This window comes from Heterodontus francisci, chromosome 6 (assembly GCF_036365525.1).
Source record: "Heterodontus francisci isolate sHetFra1 chromosome 6, sHetFra1.hap1, whole genome shotgun sequence".
Taxonomy (NCBI): Eukaryota; Metazoa; Chordata; class Chondrichthyes; order Heterodontiformes; family Heterodontidae; genus Heterodontus; species Heterodontus francisci.
In genome coordinates this window covers 82,160,824-82,185,893 of record NC_090376.1, presented here as the reverse complement: position 1 = coordinate 82,185,893, position 25,070 = coordinate 82,160,824, and the positions used below count along the sequence as shown (strand labels likewise).

At 44.6% G+C, this 25,070-nt stretch overlaps 1 protein-coding gene across 1 annotated transcript in view; it reads left to right on the top strand.

The window, feature by feature from the left end:
• The first annotated feature begins 5,833 nt into the window (after window positions 1–5,833).
• LOC137370984 (ras-related protein Rab-38-like) overlaps window positions 5,834–25,070 on the top strand; it is a 58,818-nt gene continuing 39,581 nt past the window's right edge. The window contains exon 1 of the mRNA XM_068032886.1: window positions 5,834–6,035. Coding sequence (XP_067888987.1) covers window positions 5,834–6,035 — 202 coding nt within the window. The remainder of the gene's footprint in view (window positions 6,036–25,070) is intronic.

Here is a 25,070-nt window from a genome sequence, read left to right as displayed (position 1 = left end):
AGATGTTTTGTGCCCTATGAGAAACTGGCAAGGCAGCTAAAATGGCCAGCTGAGACATGGCCTCTTTTATTCCAAAGCAAGCTAACTGGAAAAGCCCATGAGGTTTATTCCCTGTTGCCAGGTGCAAGTTCATCAAATTATGAACTGACCAAAAATGCTATCCTCGGGGCATATGAATTAGTACCCGAAGCCTATAGCCAAAAGTTTAGAACTCTCAAGAAGCAAGCTAATCAAACTTATATGGAGTTTGAAAGAAGTAAGCAGCTGGTTTTTGACCAGTGGCTGAGGGCTCTTAAAGTACAGCTCAGCTATGAGAATTTCAGAGAAGTAATTCTGTTAGAGGAATCTAAACACTCTCTCCCACTCTCCATAAAGACCCATGTAGAGGAGAAGTGGGTTCAGAGAGCCAGGTAAGGGGCCGCTCTGGACGATGAATTTTCTTTAAATTATAAGTCGGTTTCCCAGGGGAGAACCTTTCCTAGTCACCATGCACATATCCGAAAAAGGACAAAGGGTGGGAAGGTGATAGGAGCCCAAGCAGTCCTTGGAGAGAAAGGAAAGCAGGAGACACAGGGGGCCCTCCTCTAGCCAAAAAGGAAGGTGCTGTGAGCAAGAGTGAGACCCAGAGACCTGTGTGCTTCCATTGTAATAAAACAGGGCATTTAAAAGCTAACTGCTGAAAACTAAAGGGAATACCTGTAGAGTTAATCAGGTCACACCTGCTCAGTGAAGAAGTGAACCTGATGGAAAGCTCGGCAGAACAATCTGCGGCTTTAACTGCAGTAAGAGTGAGACCCAGGAAGCTTACAGCTGTAAGTGCAGGAAAATTTAATAGGATTCCTGAAGGCTATCAGGGTTTTGTGTCTGAAGGGAAAGTAACCCCATAACCCTCGAGTGGGGCAAGCAAGCCCATAGTAATTCTCAGGGATGCAGGGGCCACTAGATCCCTTTTACTGGGAAAAGGCCTGACCTTTCCCCCAGAGAGTGCAGTAAACACCAGAAAGGTGGTGAATGGTATTGGAGGACATTGTATGCCTGTACCTGTACACCGGGTACACCTAGGGTGCGACCTAGTTTCGGGACCGGTGACCGTAGGGATTGTCCCTAGTTTGCATTTGGACAGGGTTGACCTGCTCCTAGGTATTGATCTGGCGGGGATGAAGGTAGTAGACCCCCAGTAGTGAAAGAAAGACCGCAGGAGGTCAGAGAGACAGAGCAGTGGCAGGAGACTGACCCCTGCAGTTTCCCTGAATGTGTAGTAGATCAGGCCATGATCAAACCAGCTCCCCAGAGGCTGCTGAATTGGCACTGCAGGCAGATGACCAGGTCTGTCTGTTTGAGTCTTTCTTTGTAAAGTTAGGCGAGCCAGGGAATTAATTAAATGGATTTCCCCTAGCTGAGGCTCAGCAAGCCGACCCAGTATTGCGAGAGTTAGCACCGGCTGCTCAGTCTGAAAGTGAAGCAGAGGGAGTCCCTGATTGCTACTATTTAAAGAATGGGGTAGAAAAAAGAACAAAGAAAATTACAGCACAGGAACAGACCCTTTGGCCCTCCAAGCCTGCGGCGATCCAGATCCTCTATCTAAACATATCGCCTATTTTCTAAGGGTCTGTATCTCTTTGCTTCCTGCCCATTCATGTATCTGTCTAGATACATCTTAAAAGACGCTATCGTGCCCGCGTCTACCACCTCCGCTGGCAACGCGTTCCAGGCACCCACCACCCTCTGCGTAAAGAACTTTCCACGCATATCCCCCCTAAACTTTTCCCCTCTCACTTTGAACTCGTGACCCCTAGTAATTGAATCCCCCACTCTGGGAAAAAGCTTCTTGATATCCACCCTGTCTATACCTCTCATGATTTTTACACCTCAATCAGGTCCCCCCTCAACCTCCGTCTTTCTAATGAAAATAATCTGATGAGTACTGATGGGTACTGATGAGGAAATTGAGTTCTCCTCACAGACCTGAGAACAAGGAGTGTACAGTAGTTCAGCAGTTAGTGGTGGCACAGAGGTACCGGAGAGAAATATTAAGAGGGCCCACGAGACTACAGTGACTGTACATGCTGGTATACAAAAGACCAAAGCCTACATAAGACAACAGTTTGACTGGCCAAAACCCCACAAAGATGTGGTAGAGTGCTGCAGGAATTGCCACATGTGCCAGGTTGAGGGGAAACCCCAACCGACAGTGAAACCTGCACCCCTAAGTCCTATACCTGTGTTAGGAGGATCCTCCAGCAGAGAGCTGGTGAACTGTAAGGGACCCCTGCCGAGAACAAAAGGGGACAGGCAGGCACATGGCTGGCAAAAGTTTAGAAAGAGAGGGGAAAAAGCGACCAAGAGGGCAGGTTAAAAGAAGTCCAGGAGGAATCCCAGATGAAAACCCCTACTGTCCAGTCAATCAACCCTGAAAAATTTGAAATGGTAGATCCCCCCATCCTCCTATGTAATGCAGACACTACACTGGAAGCACCCAACCAGAGTTTCTAACGTCATGTACAGGAACCTGCGGAGACAAAGAGAAACCTCTAGGTGGCACAGAAACCGTGAGGGTGATGCCTCACCTGGTCAAAGTACCACAGTGGAGTGCAGTAGAGTCTGCAAAATACCTGCAGGCAGGAATGTCCCAGAGGACAAAGGAGAGATTAGCAAAGAATTCTCCCCCACTGTCAGAAAAAAGAAATCCACCCATCCCCCTCAAGTCAAAAGCCTTTGCATGACTCAACAAAGCAGTGAAAGAGAGTTTAGGATTAACCTGCCCACTACTGACGCTCCTGGGGAAAATAATTACCTCAGCAGGAACAAAGACCCTAAGCAGCCATGGAAATGGGCAAATGGAAGAGAAACTTGCCCAAAAAAGAACGACATGTTTATTGGGATGCCAAAAAAGGGGCGATTTTAATAAGTTTTAGGATTTGTGAATGAATGAGAGAAATGCATGGGTTTTTTCTGTGTCTTATTTTTTCTCGCGACCCTTTTAATGAAATGTGCTTTTCTTGAATCGCATTTCATTCTGCTGGGTGTGGAGGTGTCATGTTAGGCCTCCAACTGCCAAGAATGAGGCACATCAATTTTGTCATGAACATTGATTTTTAACTATTGTTGGAGTGAGGAAATGACTTGATAAACAGATCAGCTGTGGCTGGAAAAATATATTTACATACTAACACATCGAAGGTGGGGGAGCTCGCATTCCAGGTTGGCTGCTAAGATAGCTGAATGCATAAACGGACATGGTCATACCAGCTAGTCACATGACTAATCTGCTGGGCAACCTGAGTTTTTTGAATTTGTACTAACAGCTTGGACAGAGAGTCTGTTTGCTCCTGGACTGAGAAGATCTCTCTCCTGTCTCCTTCCATTTCTCTTTCTCACAAGCGTCTGAATCCACTGAAGACACATGAACCCCAAGAGAGAAAGGTCTCCTACAGTGAACAAGGTTTAAGAAGAATACTGGGCCCCAATGAAAAGCAAGATCTATCTACATTCAAGGACACTACAGTGAGCTAGAAGAACCCTAACAACAACTCTTCAGATATTACCTCAAACCTTTCCACTTTACTTTTATTCTTCATTTTATGTCTCTATTTGCATGTGTGTATCGCATATGCATGCTAGCGTGGGGCTCAGCATGTATCTACAGGCATTAACTGAATAAGTGTTTAAGTTTAATAAATTTCAACTTTTCTTCTTTAAACCTAAGAAAGCCTGTTTGTGCTGGTTTCGTTGCCTTAAAATTGGAAAATGGTGAACAAGGATTCACCAAGGGGCAGCTAAAAACATGGTGTGTTTAAAATTAAACCCTGTTACGGTAAGACCAGGTGAAGGCTGAAAGGGAACCTTAGACCCCTTTCTCACTTGGTTGTAACAATCATGTATAACTGTAGGGAAAAAGCACAAATCCCAGGATATGATAATACTCTGTTCAAGGCACTAAAATAGTCATATGTAGAGTGCTGTGTACAATTCTGATTGATATACAAAAAGAATATACAAGCATTGGAGGCATTGCAGAAGAAAGGTAAGCAAATTAATACCAATCTTAAGGCACTTAAGCCAGAGGAAAAGTTGAAGAGCCTGAGATTGTTTGCTCTAGAGTAGTGAAAGGTGCATGGAGATACTATTCTGGTGTTCAAGATCCTTAATGGGATGAGCTAAAAACCAATTATGGATCCAAACACTAATATCCCATTCTGCTACCGTAAGTCACAGGTCGGCGCAACATCGAGGGCCGAAGGGCCTGTACTGCGCTGTAATGTTCTATGTTCTATGTTCTAAGTATGGTTCCCCACTTGTGACCTCAATGCCTGACCAATTGGTTTCTGGGGTTGGACTTATTGCATAACGGTAACAGTGCATCTTAGATGCCCATTAGCTAAGGGGTTGAGAGAATGGCTAACTGCTGGTCTGGCTGGACAATTTGGAAAAAGTTTATATCATTCCCTTCACACGAAGGCAAATTTATCTAGGACCAGAAAATCTCTGTCAGTTTTCCAGGCCATAAAGCCAGCCTGAAACAGTCTTGTGGGTCCCACATCTGACTGGGACTGGTACTCTATGCTTGTCTCTGCACTGAAGAAATTTATGTCAGGATGCTCTGTGTGTATGCAATCACCACCCACAGGGATCCCAGTGTCAATTCCTTCAGCGCAGAGACCCAGTGTTACCAGATCCTGCTGCACTTGCTGTTTCCATTAATCCCTACCCCTGATTGATCTAACGGTCCATCCAGCTCGTAAGAAAATTCAAGACCAATAATTTGAAGATTGCCACGCATTCCAGAACCAGAAGGCACTGTCTGATACTTGAAATGGGGACACCACATTGACAGTTTAAATGTAAATGTTCTATGTGGGGGGGGGGGGGGGGGTGGTGGTGGTGGGGTGGGGGGGGGGGGGTGGTGGTGGGGTGGGGGGGGAGTCCAAAACTAGGGGACATAAAGAGAAGGTAGTCACAATAAACCCAAGAGGTAATTTAGGAGAAACTTCTTTACCCGGTGAGTGATTCGAATGTGGAATTTGCTACCACAATGAGTAGTTGAAGGAATGGCATTATTGCACTTAAAGGGAAGCTAGATAAGTACGTAAGGGAACAAGGAATAGAAGGATATCTTGATGGGATTAGATGAAGCAAGGTGGGAGAAGGCTCGTGTGCAGTATAAACACCAATTTGGACCAGTGTGGCTGAATGGTCCATTTCTGCACTGTAAATTCTTATATCTATGCAGAGAGTGGTGGCCTTGTCAAATAGACTGGCTTGAGAGGCAATGAAGGCAGAAATTGTGGAAAAGTATTTAAGGGAGATTTGGACAGATGTTTGAAGTGGGCAGTAGGTGCGCAAGGATTCTTGAGATCTGCCAGATAGACTGCAGAGTCTTTCCCAATCCATACTTTATGCTCCTATAGCTTAAACACATGATGACTCTACCCAATTTCTAGCATTGATTCTGTTGCTTGATGCGCCAATTTAAAGCCAGATTTATTAAGTCACATGTTTTGTCCCTAACCAATAGATTGGCTGGCTGTTGGAAGAAATTCAAACTTGGAGAGTCCAACTGTAAGAGGAAAAGACCCAACTGCAGTTCAAAATCAGCTCATACCACCAGAGTACTTTTATGATACTGTCAGCACAGTTACATGTCTGAGTGGTAAGTGATGCGGCCTGGGTTGTCCATGGTGAGAGCTGGCAGTGGGACTGCGCGCATTTACACATTGGCAGAGCGGTCCCCAGTCTGCTGTCAGTCAGGGCGAAGGGCGTTGCAGCTTAGTTGCTGCTGGTCGTCGCATTTAAAGGATAGTGCAAGACGGGTTATGAGCCTGCAACTTCGAAAATGCAGAAAAGCCAGATCGAGCATCTCTATAAAATCTTAGTCATCGGCGACCTGGGGGTAGGAAAAACCAGTATTATCAAACGTTATGTGCATCAAAACTTTTCCCAACATTATCGAGCTACGATAGGCGTGGATTTCGCTCTCAAAGTTCTCAATTGGGACTCGGAGACTGTGATTCGACTGCAGTTATGGGACATAGCGGGTAAGATTTTGCCCGTCTTTCTCATTCCACTATTGTTTATGGTAAAGAAACTCGAGAGAGCAACAGTTTGCTGAGAAGCAACATATTGCACTGTGTATGCTTGCACAATGTTTTTGCAGCTGGATAAACATCTGTTCCACATTTTAATACGTGCAGATAGTATCCGGCAATTTAATATTTAGTATTATTGTTTGACCGACATTTATACATGGATAGTAATGAATTCCGGTTAATCACCTGTATATTGTCGCTTTATAAACTAACAGTAATTACAATGCAGTCATTAACTATTTAGTTAAAAGTCAATATATCTCAAGTGTTTGAAGATATATCCGTAGAGGCATTCATTCTTCCAAGAGAAAGCACAATAAATTAAATAAACCTGCCCCACCAACTCTGCAACTTTTGTTGTAGATAATAATGGATACAAAGGAACAATAATCTTACTGTGGATTTAAGATTAGGATAATAAAGCATTGTGAGATCATCTGAACGCCTCACTGAAATTATCGACAGGTAATCATTCTGCAGATCGGAATTTAGAGGAGGTGCATGTGAAGTGATCATTTAGATTCGAAGGTTTATACTTGGTCTGGTGTATGAAGGATAGGCTCCAGCAACGACGTTTTCGTGATCTTTTTAGTTGTATGTGCTAAGATGTCAAGCACATGCAATGGATACTATCACGTTAATAGTTTCATTATCTCTGTTGGTTGTCTAATACTACAGAAAGATACAGTTATCCTGCTGGCAAGGAATGATCAGCACAAGTCATGAGTTGCTGCATCATATGATCCAGATCTGGATTCTGTCTTTCCAAGTTACTTTGTCTGAATTATGCACAGTTCTAATTACGGATAATTTGGAGAACTGTGCCTTCTTTTTGCTGTTCAGAAAAATGTAATTATTTATCCATTTCCAGAATTTGAGGAAATGGTTTAAGATTGTGGAAATTTCATCTCACTGTGCTCCCCAAATTTTTTTAGAGTAAGTTCAAGTGTGTTAAGTTTGAGTGTTTTCCTTCCTGATAAGCAGGAGAGCTTTAACCATTTGAGCCATGAAGGTGAAAGTAGACCTAGTTTAGCCTGCTTCTCAGGTATGATACTTGGGGAAAAGGTACAAGTTTGGAAGCTGTATCCCACTCCCCATTGGTGCTTGAATACATATTGACTCCTGTGATAAGCAAGTATTTCTGTGCTGCCATAAACAAGCATTCAGCTCCTTGCATATGCTAATGAACCAAATAAAGACTACTGTCTGAAATTGTCAGAAACTAAGTGCAGCAGGCACCAGGCGTGCTCTGCTCAGTGTTTACAGTTCTTTCTGTAGCTTAACCAATGGCCTATAAAGGTATTGCTGGAGGCAGGAAACATAAAGGTAAATTGTTTGTTTCTTTTTAACTTATCCTAATCCAGATCTCAGGAGGAGCAGGAGTTCTCCCCCAGCTCCAGTGCACTACTTCTGCTATGTCAACCTAAGCTGACATCACCTTCTCCCCCCATTCACCTCCCACTTCCTTAGGCCACACTGAGGGCTGTTGCCAGTTTTTTTTTTCTTTTTTTTACTCTGTATCTAACCCCCGTGCTGTACCTGTCCTGGGAGTGTTTGCTGGGGACAGTGCAGATGGAGTTTACTCTGTATCTAACCCCAGAGTAAAGCTCCATCGACACTGTCCCCATCAAACACTCGCAGGACAGATACTGCAACAGGCTCAGATTGGCCCAGTGGAAACTAATGACTTGCCTCAGGAGGTGTGATAGGGACCTGCAGCTCTCCGGAATCCAGTTGAGATCCCAGTTTCAGACAAAACTCAGCCTTTCAGCTTCTGGCATGCACTGCCAATGTGTGGCACAAAAACAGGCCCTAACAAATTTCTGCCCCAAAACGCTTTTACAGTTTCTGAAGCACATTGATTCACACAATATCCATTTACTGAATGCAATTTTTATTTAGTTCTCGTAAATGCCCCACTCAAAACTTTAGTCAATTTATGTCTTTTCGCTGTTGCTTGACCTGCTATGTTTTTTTTTAGCATTTTCTGCATTTTTTTAAAATTTGCAGTATTCTTTTATCTGTGGATTTTTTATGCTGGATGTGTGAAGCTAATGCAGTGAAAAATATAGATCCATGCTTGGAGTATGTTAGAAAACTTTTATATTCTGTTCAATTTTAAATTTTGATAGAAAATGGTCAGAAAAATTACACAATATTCCATTCTACACCAACATCTGTTATTTCACTACAAAACAGAATGAGGGCTAATTTTTGTCTCTGCTTTTTGAGTGTGAAGGGCTTGGTAGTGCAAGGGAAATTGGAGCACAGGATTTGCCATGAGGGGCATGAGCTATTGCAAGAGTTTCAGGCAGTGCATTCCAGATGATAATCACTCGCTGTGTTAAAATGTTTTTCCCCATGTCGCGTTTGGTTCTTTTGCCAATCACTTTAAATCTGTGTCTTCTGGTTCTTGACCCTTCTGCCAATGGGAACAGTTCCTCTGTATCTACCATGGCTAGACCCCTCGTGATTTTGAACACTTCCATCAAATGTGGTCACAACTTTCTCTTGTCTAAGCCAGCTTCTCCAACCTATCCATGTAACTGAAATCCCTCATCCCTGCACTGTTCTCATAAATCTTTTCTGTACCCTCTCTAAAGCCTTTACATCCTTCCTAAAGTGTGGCGCGCAGAACTGGACACAATACTCCAGTTGAGGCCAAACCAGAGTATTATAACGGTTCATCATAACTTCCTTGCTTTTGTACTTGATGCCTTTATTTGTAAAGCTTAGGATCCTGTATGACTTTTTAACCCCTTTATCCACCTGCCCTGCCACCTTCAACAATTTGTGCACCTACACCCCCTGTTCCTGCGCCCTTTTTATAATTGTACCTTTTAGTTTATATTGCCTCACCTCATTCTTCCTACCAAAATGTATCACTTCATACTTCTCTGCATTAAACTGCATACACCACATGTCCGCTCATTCTTCTTGAAGTATATTACTATCCTCCCCACAGTGCATATAGTTCCAAGTTTTGTGTCATCTGCAGATTTCAAAATTGTGCCCCTTACACCCAAGTCTAAGTCATTAATATAGATCAAGAAAAGTAGCGGTCCTAGTACTGACCCCTGGGGTACCCCACTGTATTCTTTCCTCCAGTCCGAAAAACAACTGTTCACCATTTGCTCTGTTTCCTGTCACTCAGTCAATTTTGTATCCAAGCTGCCACTTTCCGTATTATTCCATGGGCTTCAACTTTGCTGACAAGCCTGTTATGTGGCAGTTTATCAAATGCCTTTTGGACGTCCCTGTACACCACATCAGTTGCCTAACCTTCATCAACCCTTTATGTTACCTCATCTAAAAATGATTTGCCTTTAACCAGCTTGTGCTAGTTTCCCCTAATTAATCTACACTTGTTGAAATGACTGTTAATTTTGTATCATATTATCATTTATAATAGCTTTCCCACCACCTGTAGTTGCTGGGTTTATCCTCACACACTTTTTTGAACAAGGCTGTAACATTTGCAATTTTCCAGTTCTCTGGAACCACTCCCACCCCACTCCCCACATCACTCTCCACCCCCCCACTTTCCCCCTCACTACACACTTCAGAAACTCTTCTCCTTCTATCCCAGTCTATATTATGAGAATTGAAATCTCCCATTATCACTACTCTGTAGTTCTCTCATTTCTCTGCAAATTTCCCTGCAAATTTTGCAGCTCTGTATTTTTCCCACTAGTTGGTGACCTGTAAAATACATTCAGTAGTGCCAAAGGAAATAGTTTTATCTCTGCCTACTCTATGAGAACATCTCATCATCTTGAAAAAACCTCTTAACCTTCTCTGTTCCGAGGGGAGCAGTCCTAACTTTTCCAGCCTCTCCTCATAATTGAAGTTCCTCATCTTTGGTAACATCCTGGTAAATCTCCTCCATATCCTTTCTAAGGCCATTACATCTTTCCTGATGTGTAGTGCCCAGAATTATCCATAATACTGAAGCTGAGGCCTCGTTCTAGCATGATTTCTTTGCTTTTATTTTCTATGCCTCTATTTATCAACCCACATAATACATATCCTTTTTAACTACCTTATCAGCTTGCCCTGTGAACTTTTAAAGATCTGTGTACATGGACACCAAGGTGCAATCTTCCTGTCGCTGGCCGGCACTCCTACACCTTCGGATCCCTGTCCGGGGAAATGAGGCGGAACACTGGTAGGGGTGGGGCGGGGGGGAGGTAAGTTTCTCAGTGCAAGAGGAGGAGCAACGGGGTATAAGTGACATTGTTATAGGGGATGGTGGGAAGGATTTTAGGTTAAAGTTTAAGCACTTTGTGGGGGGGGGGGGGGAAGGTCAGGTGGACAAGATAAGTGTTTTGCAGGGGGAGAGGGCAAATAATTAATTTTATGGTTATAGGGGAGATGGGAGAGAGGCAAAATAGATTTTTTTTTACTCACTGTTTCTTTAAATATTTAAGTGTAATGGTTGGGCTCAAAGCCCTTTATAAATGGCATCAGCGCCTGTGCACAGGTAAAGGCCTGCTCGGGTTTGCAAAAAAAAACCCGACCCAAGCCTGACAGAACTACATCCGACCCGAGACCAACCCGGCCCAAGTCCTTCCATTTTTTCCCGCACCCAACCCGACCCGACCATCAGTTAACTTACCTTCCTTTTTTCACTTTGTTGATAATCTGCACAAGTTTAAAATAACTGTAACAAAACAATCTTTCTAATCCAAAAATTAAATTAACATTGGAGCCACTTACCTGTGATAGAGCGTGTCCGACCTGGTCCGACCCGAACCTGAATGCCGGACCTGGAAGTACAACCCGCCCCGACCCGAACCCGACACATGTCGTCGGGTCCCGTTGGTTCGGGTCGGGTAGCAGGCCTTTATGCACAGGCAGCTGACGCCATTGCTGGGGACGGCCAGCCTGGCAGATCTACGTGATCCGGGGGGCAGGCTTCCTTGGCTATTTAAATGAGCTGCTGCACTTAGGATCGCTGCCACTTCGCGACGTTGTTTTCGCCCACCGTCGATTTCGGCAGCGGGAGTATAAATTTCAGCCCAATTTGTTAAATCCTCACACAATTATTCCCTTGAGAGTTATTCACTAAACAGTTGAATGAAAGTCCATAAAGATGCTGATGCTCACGAGTGGAGGTTGAGACTCTGGTGTGATGCTTGAGTTAACAAAGGCTTGTAAAGACAGTCAGCCATCTTCCATGCATTATCCCATTGCCTTCAGCTTTCTTGTAGCATCTGCATAACCACAGGGGATATCAAAGGAGTCAGCCCTTTATTTTTCATTTTGTACAAATGACATTTTTTTGGCAAAATGAAAGGGTCACAGACCACAAGACATAAAATTTTATTTAATTGATTCCATGTAAGTGGTACATGTGTTCAGTGCATTTGCTTCCTTCTCAACACCAGTATGATCTTATTACTTAAGTGTGTGCATCTGTGCGAGTACTTGGTTCAAGTGTGGGTTATGACAGTTGGTGCTGTGGGGCAATTTGGCTGCGTCATTTAGATCACTGGGTTCCTCTAGTTCTGTGAAGACAGCAAACATTATGATTAAATGAACATTGTTATTTGTGGTTAATATTGCACATATTAGAATGTATGAGCATGTTGATGTAAAAATCAAAGGTGATCTGCTTCATTTAACAGCCAGTTTTAAGACTTGGTTTTCCCATAATGATCCGATTTGCCACCCTTCTTCTTGATGAAGACTGTGGCCACAGGAGCAGGTCAGCAGAGGCTGGGTGATCTGTGATGATTGACTTTTCTGCCAACTCTGCAGAGCCTTTCCACCATCTTCATGACACAAGTCAGGAGTGTGAGCAAATATACCCTTCTTGCCTGGATGAGTTCAGCACAAACATACAAGAAGCTTGACACCATCCAGAACAAAGCAGTCTGCTTTGGCAGACCATTCACCTCCTTAAACATTCATGCCATCCACCACCAGTGCAATATAGCAGCAGTGTGTTCTACCTACCAGATGCATGCAGCACCCTGCCAAGGCTTCTTCGACATCACCTCCTAAATCGGCAACCTAGGACCATATGGGAACAGCACAACCTCCAAGCTCCCCTCCGAGTCACATATCATCCAGACTTGGAAATATATCACTGTTTCATCATCGTCGCTGGGTCAAAATCCTGGCACTCTTTACCTAACCGTACTGTGGGAGTAACTCCATCATACAGACTGCAGCGGTACAAGGTGAACCACTACCTTCTCGAGGGCAATTAGGGATGGGCAATAAATGCTGGCCTTGCCAGTGATGCCCATATCCCATGAATGAATATAGTAGGTATGTTTATTTTGAGAAATGAATAAGGTTTGGGCTTTGTCAGGCCTGTGCATTGAAAAATGTACATCAAATTCACTCAGCACTTTAAAAACTCAAGAGTTATATGCACGTCTACCCCGCCAGTAAGAAATTCATTGTGTTCATCAGTATGCAGGTATTATGATGTAATTCCCATTGGAAAACATAGGCCTGGAATTTGCTTCAATGGTGATATTGATGGCAAACACCATCAATTAAATTGCTGTGCTCCTTAATCCTCCAGTGGTGATTTCACACCACAATCTGCTGGAAAAATAATTCAAATATGCAGGAGGAGCTTAGGGGTGACTCAGATGTGACACAACTGATTAATACTTCTGCAGCAACTGGAAAGAGCAAAACTAGTGGACCAAAATTTACTGGAGCAGGGCATTTTGCAATTTGCCTGGTTAGTTAGACTTTTCCTGTACCCTTCAGCTCAAAAATGTTTTGCCTTATAAGTTACTGGAAGTGCGAGCTGATAGCAATGCAGCAAGGGCAAGACTGCATCTGGGACCTTGGGAAATGACAGAACCACCAGTCTATCTCCTTAATCAATATGATGTAAGGATTGAGAAAGAAACAGAAACGTTGGAGAAGGAAATAGTCAAATCAAGTACACAAGGTGATGTAAAGAGAGGGAAGGAAAGATTGAATTAAGGGAGAGGGAGAAAAAAGACAAAGGATGCAGGGATGGTGTAGGAGGGAGGGTTTTGGTTTCCTGGATAATTGGGGCTCTTTCTGGGGTAGGTGGGACCTCTACAAACAGGATGGTCTTCATCTGAACCAGAGGGGTACCAATATCCTGGGGGGGAGATTTGCTAGTGCTCTTCGGGGGGGTTTAAACTAATTCAGCAGAGGAATGAGAACCTAAATTGTAGTTCCAGTGTACAGGATGTTGAGAGTAGTGAGGTCAGGGATAAGGCTACAAGGACGCAAGAGGGCACTGGCAAGCAAGAACTTGGTTTAAAGTGTGTCTACTTCAACGCCAGGAGCATCCGGAATAAGGTGGGTGAGCTTGCAGAATGGGTTGGTATCTGGGATCTCGATGTTGTGGCCATTTCGGAGACATGGATAGAGCAGGGGCAGGAATGGATGTTGCAGGTTCCGGGATTTAGATGTTTCAGTAAGAACAGAGAAGATGGTAAAAGAGGGAGGGGGGGGGGGGGTGTGGCATTGTTAATCAAGGAGAGTATTACAGCGTCAGAAAGGACGTTTGAGGACTCGTCTACTGAGGTAGTATGGGCCGAGGTTAGAAACAGGAGAGGAGAGGTCACCCTGTTGGGAGTCTTCTATAGACCTCCGAATAGTTCCAGACATGTAGAGGAAAGGATAGCGAAGATGATTCTCGACAGGAGCGAGAGTAACAGGGTAGTTGTTATGGGGGACTTTAACTTTCCAAATATTGACTGGAAATACTATAGTTCGAGTACTTTAGATGGGTCAGTTTTTGTCCAGTGTGTGCAGGAGGGTTTTCTGACACAGTATGTAGACAGGCCAACCAGGGGCGATGCCACATTGGATTTGGTACTGGGTAATGAACCCGGCCAGGTGTTAGATTTAGATGTAGGTGAGCACTTTGGTGATAGTGATCACAATTCGGTTAGGTTTACCTTAGCAATGGGCAGGGACAGGTATATACCGCAGGGCAAGAATTATAGCTGGGGGAAAGGAAATTATGATGCGATTAGGCAAGATTTAGGATGCGTAGGATGGGGAAGGAAACTGCAGGGGATGGGCACAATCGAAATGTGGAGCTTATTCAAGGAGCAGCTACTGCGTGTCCTTGATAAGTATGTACCTGTCAGGCAGGGAGGAAGTTGTCGAGCGAGGGAGCCGTGGTTTACTAAAGAAGTTGAAGCGCTTGTCAAGAGGAAGAAGAAGGCTTATGTTAGGATGAGACGTGAAGGCTCAGTTAGGGCACATGAGAGTTACAAGCTAGCCAGGAAGGATCTGAAGGGAGAGCTAAGAAGAGCAAGGAGAGGACACGAGAAGTCATTGGCAGATAGGATCAAGGAAAACCCTAAGGCTTTCTATAGGTATATCAGGAATAAAAGAATGACTAGAGTTAAATTAGGGCCAATCAAGGATAGTAGTGGGAAGTTGTGTGTGGAATCAGAGGAGATAGGGGAAGCGTTAAATGAATATTTTTCGTCAGTATTTACAGTAGAGAAAGAAAATGTTGTCGAGGAGAATACTGAGATTCAGACTACTAGGCTAGATGGGATTGAGGTTCACAAGGAGGAGGTGTTATCAATTTTGGAAAGTGTGAAAATAGATAAGTCCCCTGGGCCAGATGGGATTTATCCTAGGATTCTCTGGGAAGCCAGGGAGGAGATTGCAGAGCCTTTGTCCTTGATCTTTATGTCGTCATTGTCGACAGGAATAGTGCCGGAAGACTGGAGGATAGCAAATGTTGTCCCCTTGTTCAAGAAGGGGAGTAGAGACAGCCCTGGTAATTATAGACCTGTGAGCCTTACTTCGGTTATGGGTAAAATGTTGGAAAAGGTTATAAGAGACAGGATTTATAATCATCTTGAAAAGAATAAGTTCATTAGCGATAGTCAGCACGGTTTTGTGAAGGGTCGGTCGTGCCTCACAAACCTTATTGAGTTTTTCGAGAAGGTGACCAAACAGGTGGATGAGGGTAAAGCAGTGGATGTGGTGTATATGGATTTCAGTAAGGCGTTTGATAAGGTTCCCCACTGTAGGCTATTGCAGAAAATACGGAAGTATGGGGTTGAAGGTGATTTAGAGCTTTGGATCAGAAATTGGCTCGCTGAAAGAAGAAGGTGGTGGTTGATGGCAAATGTTCATCCTGGAGTTTAGTTACTAGTGGTGTACCGCAAGGATCTGTTTTGGGGCCACTGCTGTTTGTCATTTTTATAAATGACCTGGAAGAGGGTGTAGAAGGGTGGGTTAGTAAATTTGCGGATGACACGAAGGTCAGTGGAGTTGTGGATAGTGCCGAAGGATGTTGTAGGGTACAGAGCGACATAGATAGGCTGCAGAGCTGGGCTGAGAGATGGCAAATGGAGTTTAATGCGGAAAAGTGTGAGGTGATTCACTTTGGAAGGAGTAACAGGAATGCAGAGTACTGGGCTAATGGGAAGATTCTTGGTAGTGTAGATGAACAGAGAGATCTTGGTGTCCAGGTACATAAATCCCTGAAAGTTGCTACCCAGGTTAATAGGGCTGTTAAGAAGGCATATGGTGTGTTAGCTTTTATTAGAAGGGGGATCGAGTTTCGGAGCCATGAGGTCATGCTGCAGCTGTACAAAACTGTGGTGAGGCCGCACCTGGAGTATTGTGTGCAGTTCTGGTCACCGCATTATAGGAAGGATGTGGAAGCTTTGGAAAGGGTGCAGAGGAGATTTACTAGGATGTTGCCTGGTATGGAGGGAAGGTCTTACGAGGAAAGGCTGAGGGACTTGAGGTTGTTTTCGTTGGAGAGAAGGAGGAGGAGAGGTGACTTAATAGGGTGGATAGTGAGAGTCTTTTTCCTCGGATGGTGATGGCAAACATGAGGGGACATAGCTTCAAGTTGAGGGGTGATAGATATAGGACAGATGTGAGAGGTAGTTTCTTTACTCAGAGAGTAGTAGGGGCGTGGAACGCCCTGCCTGCAACAGTAGTAGACTCGCCAACTGTAAGGGCATTTAAGTGGTCATTGGATAGACATATGGATGAAAATGGAATAGTGTAGGTCAGATGGTTTCACAGGTCGGCACAACATCGAGGGCCGAAGGGCCTGTACTGCGCTGTAATGTTCTAATTCTAATTCTAAAAGTAAGAAAAAAATTAAAATTTTAAAAACCTCAGGTACAATTTGCTATCTGTAGGAATGATCCTCCACGGATTCAACTGTTCCCTTTTTGGGGAGGAGAGGTTGAGTGGCACTTGTTACGATCAGGTGAGGAGGGGTCAAAAGGCTCCCCTCTTTTCCCTCTCCTTGCTTGACCACAACAGGGTTTATTTCTTTTAAACAGTGGATGTAGTTACCAATTCGATGAGTGTTTAATCCTTTATGATTAATCATAGAAATCATAAAAATTAATCATAAAAGAACCAATCGGACAGGTTTCCACGAGTTTAAATGAGAAAGAGGTTTGTTTATTGTACTTAAAAAACAATACCCAATCAAAATAAATAATAACCTACACTCTAACTTTCTAACACTCTAACACAAACACACGAGAATCACACACACACAAATAGGTTACAGAGTGGAGAAGAATAGATTGATTGGATTAGAGTCCAGATCAATAAGAAAGAATATACAGTCCGTGGTGTCTGGTAATTCAGTTGTCTTCTGGATGAATTACTGCTGCTGAATTTCCTGGCAGGTGGTGGGGGCCGATTTTTTTTTTATTCATTCATGGGATGTGGATGTCACTGGTCAGGCCAGCATTTATTGCCCATCCCTAATTGCCCTTGAGAAGGTGGTGGTGAGCTGCCTTCTTGAATCGCTGCAGTCCATTTGGGGTAGGTACACCCACAGTTCTATTAGGAAGGGAGTTCCAGGATGTTGACCAAATCACAGTGAAGGAACGGTGATATAGTTCCAAGTCAGGATGGTGTGTGACTTGGAGGGGAACTTGCAGGTGGTGGTGTTCCCATGCATTTGCTGCCCTTGTCCTGCTAGTTGGTAGAGGTCGCGGGTTTGGAAGGTGCTGTCTAGGCAGCTTTGGTGCATTGCTGCAGTGCATCTTGTAGATGGTACATACTACTGCTACTGTGTGTTGGTGGTGCCGGGAGTGAATGTCTGTGGCTGGGGTGCTAATCAAGCAGGCTGCTTTGTCCTGAATGGTGTCGAGCTTCTTGAGTGTTGTTGGAGCTGCACTCATCCAGGAAAGTGGACAGTATTCCATCACACTCCTGACTTGTGCCTTGTCGATGGTGGACAGGCTCTGGGGAGTCAGGAGGTGAGTTACAACCTGCAGGATTCCTAGCCTCTGACCTGCTCTTTTAGCCACGGTATTTATATGGCTACTCCAGTTCAGTTTCTGGTCAATGGTAGCCCCGAGGATGTTGATAGTGGGGGATTCAGCGATGGTAATGCCATTGAATGTCAAGGGGAGATGGTTAGGTTTTCCCTTGTTGGAGATGGTCATTGCCTGGCACTTGTGTGGCGCGAATGTTACTTGCCACTTATCAGCCCAAGCCTGGATATTGTCCAAGTCTTGCTGCATTTCTACACAGACTGCTTCAGTATCTGAGGAGTTACTAATAGTGCTGAACATTGTGCAATCATCAGCAAACATCCCCACTTCTGACCTTATGATTGAAGGAAGGTCATTGATGAAGCAGCTAAAGATGGATGGGCCTTGGACACTACCATGAGGAACTCCTGCAGTGATGTCCTGGAGCTCAGGTGATTGACCTCCAACAACCACAACCATTTTCCTTTCCGCTAGCTATGACTCCAACTGGCAGAGAGTTTTCCCCCTGATTCCCATTGACTCTAGTTTTTCTAGGGCTCCTTGATTGCATACTCGGTCAAATGCTGCCTTGATGTCAAGGGCAGTCACTCTTACCTCACCTCTTGAGTTCAGCTCTTTTGTTGATGCTTGAACCAAGGCTGTAATGAGGTCAGGAGCTGAGTGACCCTGGCGGAACTCAAACTGAGCATCACTGAGCAGTTTATTGTTAAGCAAGTGCTGCTTGATGACACTGTTGATGACACCTTCCATCACTTTACTGATGATTAAGAGCAGGCTGATGGGGCGGTAATTGGGCGGGTTGGACTTGTCCTACTTTTTGTGTACAGGACATACTTGGGCAATTTTTCACGTTGCAGTGTAGATGCCAGTGTTGTAGCTGTACTGGAACAGCTTGGCTAGGGGCACAGCAAGGAGCACAGGTCTTCAGTACTGTTGCCGGAATATTGTCCGGGCACAGAGCCTTTGCAGTATCCAGTGCCTTCAGTCGTTTCTTGATATCACGCAGAGTGAATCGAATTGGCTGAAGACTGGCATCTGTGATGCTGGGAACTTCAGGAAGAGGCCGAGATGGATCATCAACTCAGCACTTCTGGCTGAAGATTGTTGCAAATGCTTCAGCCTTATCTTTCGCACTGGATGTGCTGGGCTGCCCCATCATTGAGGATGGGGATATTTATGGAGCCACCTCCTCCAGTTAGTTGTTTAATTATCTACCACCATTCACGGCTGGATGTGGCAGGACTGCAGAGCTTAGATCTGATCCGTTGGTTGTGGGATCGCTTAGCTCTGTCTATCGCATACTGCTTATGCAGTTTCGCATACAGATAGTCCTGTGCTGTAGCTTCACCAGGTTGACATCTCATTTTGAGGTATGCCTCATGCCACTTCTGGCATGCCCTCCTGCACACTTCAGTGAACCAGGGTTGGTCTCCTGGCTTAATGGTAATGGTAGAGTGGGGGATATGCTGGGCCATGATTGTTACAGATTGTGGTTGAATACAATTCTGCTGCTGCTGATGGCCCATAGCACCTCATGAATGCCCAGTTTTGCATTGCTAGATCTGTTCGAAATCTATCCGATTTAGCATAGTGGGTGTGCCGCACAACACAATGGAGGATATCCTCAATGTGAAGGCAGGACTTCGTCTCCACAAGGACTGTGTGGTGGTCACTCCTACCAATACTGTCATGGACAGATGCATCTGCGGCAGGCAGATTGGTGAGGATGAAGTTAAGTATGTTTTTCCCCCTTGTTCATTCCCTCACCACCTGCCGCAGACCCAGTCTAGCAGATATGTCCTTTCGGACTCAGCCAGCTCGGTCAGTAGTGGTGCTACCGAGCCACTCTTGGTGATGGACAGTGAAGTCCCCCACCCAGAGTACATTCTGTGCCTTTGCCACTCTCAGTGCTTCTTCCAAGTGTTGTTTAACATGGAGGGGTATTGACTCATCAGCTGAGGGAGGTGGTAATCAGCAGGAGGTGGTAATCAGCAGGAGGTGGTAATCAGCAGGAGGTTTCCTTGTCCATGTTTGACCTGATGCCATGAGACTTCATGGGGTCCGGAGTCAATGTTGAGGACTCCCAGAGCAACTCCCTCCCCACTGTATACCATTGTGCTGCCACCTCTGCTCGTTCTGTCCTGCTGGTGGGGCAGGACATACCCGGGGATGGTGATGGCAGTGTCTTGGACATAGTCTGTAAGGTATGATTCCGTGAGAGTGACTATGTCAGGCTGTCCCTTGACTAGTCTGTGGGACAGCTCTCCCAACTTTGACACAAGCCCCCAGATGTTAGTAAGGATGACTTTGCAGGGTCAACAGGGCTCGGTTTGTCGTTGTCGTTTCCGGTGCCGAGGTCGATGCCGGGTGGTCCGTCCGGTTTCATTCTTTCTTATCGACTTCATAGCAGTTAGATACAACTGAGTGGCTTGCTCGGCCATTTCAGAGGGCATGTAAGAGTCAACCACATTGCTGTGGGTCTGGAGTCACATATAGGCCAGACCATTTAAGGACAGCAGATTTCCTTCCCTAAAGGACGTTAGTGAACCAGATGGGTTTTTACAACAATTGACAATGGTCATCATTTGACTAGCTTTTTAATTCCAGATTTATTAATTGAATTCAAATTCCCCTTTCTGCTGTAGTGGGATTTGAACCCATGTCCCCAGAACAATATCCTGGGTCTCTGGGTTACTAGTCTGGTGACAATACCACTACGCCACCGCCTCCCCTGGTTCAGGGTTTTCTTGGAGACAATGATGCAGATGGTTTTCTTCCTGGGGTCTCTGTCTGAGTAATGATAGACTTGGATGTTTTGCAGCTAGCAGGCGGGGTTCAAACTTACAGAGTGGCCTGGAGAGAGAGAGAGAGACAGATAGACAGACCCCACTTGGGTCCTGCACTGGTGGAACTCAGGTGCTTGCGTCCCGCAGAGAGAAGAAACTCAGATGGAGGGTCTGTCACATAATGTCCCAGTGTATTCTCTCTTTTGCACTTTAATTAGATCAAGTCCAAGATTTCCAATCTCTCTCGGGTCCCATTGTTTTAGTGTTACTCTTTGAGTGGCTCATGTGCACCAGTGTTAATGTTCCAAAATGCTTTGAATGTCTTATTGATGAAGACAAGGCAGCTAGCTCATTGAAAATTCACAAGCCATTGTTCTGCTGGGAGACTTTTCCAGACTTACGTCTCCACCTCAATACATTGGTATGTCAGATATTTAGATACAAATTGTGGTGTCCATTTTAGCTGCTAGCAATGATCCTTTTCTAAGTTCTTAGTCTCCTGTTTTCTTTTTAAAGTTTAATTCAGGCTTCCAACTGATGGATTAAAAAAATCATCATTTGGCATCGCACATGTTCATGACACACTGCAGAAAAATAAAAATTATAATTAAAAAGGTGTTTACACTCTTAAGTACTAGCCCAAACATTCTATGATGAGTTTAGTTGGCAAATACTGTGCAAATGCAGCAATTTCCTAAAACTGGGAGGTTGAGGGAGAGTCGCCATTTACGTGAGGCTAAAGGTACAGCAAAGCAAACCTTCCAGCAACTTGTGACAATTTGCAATTCACAGGGTATCTGCATCACCACAAGTTGCCAGACGTTGACACCTTGATAGTAGCATGCACACTAAACTTGTCATTGTTTTGGTAACTCATATGAAACATGGGCAACTTACAGCTACCAGGATAAGCAGCTCAATAATTTCAATCTTTGCTGTCTGTAGTGCATTATTGGTACATCCTGGCAGGACAAAATCACAAATATGGTAGTCCTCTAAAAGGCAGAGTTCCCATGTGTGTTGGCACCAATCAAACAGAGGCGTCTTCACTGGACTGGACACGTCTGCAGGATGGAAGACAGTTGTATACCCAAGGATCTTCTGTATGATGAGGTAGCTGGGGCCAGATGACCAGTGGGGCGCTCAAAGCTCCACTTCAAGGATATTGAATTGCAAAGTCATGATTGTATATTTTACTGATGATGACACTGTTATGTTAAATGACATGTATCTCTTTTGGCTTATTAGCTTCCTAAATCAAAATTATGGACAGGATTTTCCCTGCAGACTTCAGGACCCTGCCGTCAGGCTCAAACGGGGGGGGGGGGTCAGAAGCCCACATTGTGTGGGAATCAGCCACTCACCTGTGATTTTCCCCAAATTGGCCAATTAATGGCCAGAGGGCAGGCTTGACATCCAAGTAAGGACAGTGGGTGGGCTTTTGAAGCGGGAGAGCCAGTTGGAGGCCCTCCAGCTTGGAAGCAGCAGCAAGATGCCATGGCAGGTAAGTGAAGGAGAGGGTGCCTCAAGATGGAGATGCCCTCCAACTTTTTGTAAATCTAAAATAAAAATAAGGCCTTTGCCTTCGGGCCACCACTGTGAAGGGGGAATCTTCACAGGTTGGCCTACAGCTGAAGCTGAACTTAGGCAGGCAGAGAGGGCCTCTAGGCCTTCCTGCAGTACTGGCCCCTGGTCTGCTGCCAGGAAGCCACCTCCAGGCAGCAGGACTAGCCCTGCCACCTGTGGGGACCTGGAGGCCAAATGGAAAATCCCAGTTGGTCTCTGACATGTGGCCTCAACAGGCTACTAACTGCCTCAATTGGCTACCTGCCAAATTGCCCCACGAAAGGGATGGAGCCCGGAAACCGGCACGCTGGCCGGCAGCACGAATCCTGCGCCTGCCTGCCTCCATGCCCATCCCATAGGGGTTAAAAATCAAGCCCAATTAAGCAGATTTTTTTTGTGAATCCTACAAAGATTCAGGCAAACACCCTTTGTGGTCAGAGATTGCTAGATCTTGGAATATAATGACAGTATATAGCGTTAGTAAAAGCTTTGCTGAGCTCATGGATGAAGAGCAGTTTATCCTCAGCCAGACTGCTAGCATCCTTGAACAGAACCTCTATAAATGAAGGATTGGCACATCATGAACATGATGCTGGGTCTCAAGACAGGAACCTGAGCATCATTGTTATTATTCTGCAGCAGCTCCACTTTGAAGCTGTAGTGCTGAAGATGTTTGCACAACAGCTAGTTGCTCTCCTAGCCAAGCTGTTCCAGTACAGCTTTGGCACTGGCATCTATACAACAATGGGGAAGATTGCCCAGATATATTCCATCCAGTGGCATTGGACCTGCGAGGAAACAGCCCGGAGTGGGAGACTATAAATCGGGACCGAGGCTTGAGGCCCACACTTACCTGGGAGTCACATCCGGAGCTCCGTGGAATCAGCTCATGCTGAATTTGAAACAAATCTGTGATGTCACAGCAAAGTTGTAAGCTGATTGGTTGGTGAGTATCTAGTGTAAGTGTCTGTTTATAAAGAGCTTGACACATTCAATACTTTTAGGAAAGGTGGGTTAATAATTAGATTATAGAAAAAGGGTGGAAGAAAGGTAAAAGTTTTTTTTTTCTTGAACTCTTAAGTTCGTACCTTATACGCATAGAAGGAGCTGATTGGTGAGTAATTCTACCTTTTACTTTCCATTCTCCAGTTTAAAGTAAATAATCTGAAAGCAAGTTTAAGGCTGCATGGAATGCCCATCCTGTGACATGTGGGGAGTTGTGGACGCTTCACGTGGCCTAGACGATCACATGTGCAGAAAGTGTTGGCAGCTGCAAAAACTTGAGCTCTGCATTTTGGTACTCGAGCAGAGGTTGGAGTCACTGTGGTGCATCCACAAAGCTGAAAACTAGATGCATAGCATGTTTAACGAAGTGATCACACCACAGGTTAAGAGCATGCAGGCAGAGAGGGAATGGGTGAGCTGTAGGCAGTCTGGAAAGATCAGGCCGGTAGTCCAGGAGTCCTCTGTGTCTATCTCAGTCACTAACCAGTTTTTCATTTTGAATGCTGGTCAGGGCAATGGTCCGTCAGAGGAATGTAGTAACAGGCAAGTTTGTGGCACCACAAATTGGTCAGCTGCACAGGTGGGGGGGGGGGAACAAGAGTGGAAGGGCAATAGTGGTAGATGATTCGATAGGGGAACAGACAGGCATTTCTGTGGCTATTGATGTGACTCCAGGATGGGATGTTGCCTCCCTGGTGCCAGGGTCAAGGATGTCACGACCACAGGACATTCTTACTGGGAGGGTGAACAGCCAGAAATCGTGGTCCACATTGGCACCAATGACATAGGTAGAAAGAGGGATGAGATCCTGAAAGCAGAATTTAGGGAGCTAGGAAGGAGATTGAAGAACACGACATCTAAGGCAGCAATCTCAGGATTACTCCCAGTACCACGTGCTAGTGAGTATAGAAATAGGAAGGTTGAGCAAATGAACGCATGGCTGGAAAAATGGTGTAGGAGGGAGGGCTTTAGATTCCTGGGGCATTGGGACTGGATCTGGGACAGGTGGGACCTGTATAAGATGGACAGGTTACACATTAACAGGACTGGGACTAATTTCCTCGTGGGGAGATTTACTAGTGCTGTTGGGGAGGGTTTAAACTAGCTTGTCAGGGGGTTGGGAACGTGCGAGGGAATTCATATAGAAGAAAAACAAAGCTGGTTATGGGAAGTAAAAAAGCTGTGAATTAAAGTGGAAAGCAGCAGAAACAAATGCTAGAACCAACCAGAGTCAAAGTACAGAATAGTGTTAAAAAGGCAGAATTAACGGCACTCTATCTGAATATACGCAGTATTTGCAACAAGGTATGTGAGTTGATGGCACAAGTAGAAGTAAACGGGTATGATTTAATTTACAATTCGGAGATGTGGCTGCAGATGACCAAGACTGGGAACTGAATATTAAAAGATATTCGACATTTAGGAAGGACAGACAAAAAGGAAAAGGAGGTGGGGTAGTGCTGATTATAAGGGATGGGATCAGTGCTTTAGTGAGAGAGGATCTTTGATCAGAGCAACAGGGTGTAGAATCTGTTTGGAACTAAGAAACAGCAAGGGGCAATAATTAATTGGTAGGCATGGTTTACAGGCCACCAAACAGCAGTGGTAATGTAGGGGATGGTATAAATCAGGAAATTAGAAGTGAATGTAGCAAGGGCAATGCAGTAATCATGGGTGTCTTCAATCTACATATAGACTGGGCAAATCTAATGAGCACCAATGCTGTGGAAGAAGAATTCCTGGAATGTGTCAGAGATGGCTTTCTGGAGCAATATGTTGAGGAACCAACTAGGGAACAGGCTATCTTGGATCTAGTATTATGCAATGAGAAAGGTGGTATGAATGAAAATTGGTGATAAAAGAACCTTTAGGGAAAAGTGACCATAGTATGATAGAATTTTCCATTAAGTTTGAAAAAGATGTAGTTCAATCTGAAACTAGGGCAATTATAAAGGTATGAGGAGCAAGTTGGCTGTGGTGGATTGGAAAAATATATTAAAAGGTTTGACAGTAGATAGGCAATGGCTAGTATTTAAAGAATTAATGCATGGTTTTCAAAAAACATACATTCCTTTAAGGCAAAAGAACCCATTAGGGAAAGCGAGTCAGCCATGACTAACAGAGGAAGTTAAAGATAGTATTAGATCAAAGGGGGAATCTTATAAAGTTGCCAAAAAAAGTCATGGGAGAATTTTAGAATCCAGCAAAGGAGGTTCAAGAAATTGATAAAGAAAGAGAGAATAGAATATGAATGTAAACTAGTAATAAATATAAATATGGATTGTAAAAGCTTCTATGGGTATGTAAAAAGGAAAAAATTGGCAAAGACAAATGTGGGTCCAGTATAGGCAGAGACAGGAGAATTTATAATGGGAAATAGAGAAATG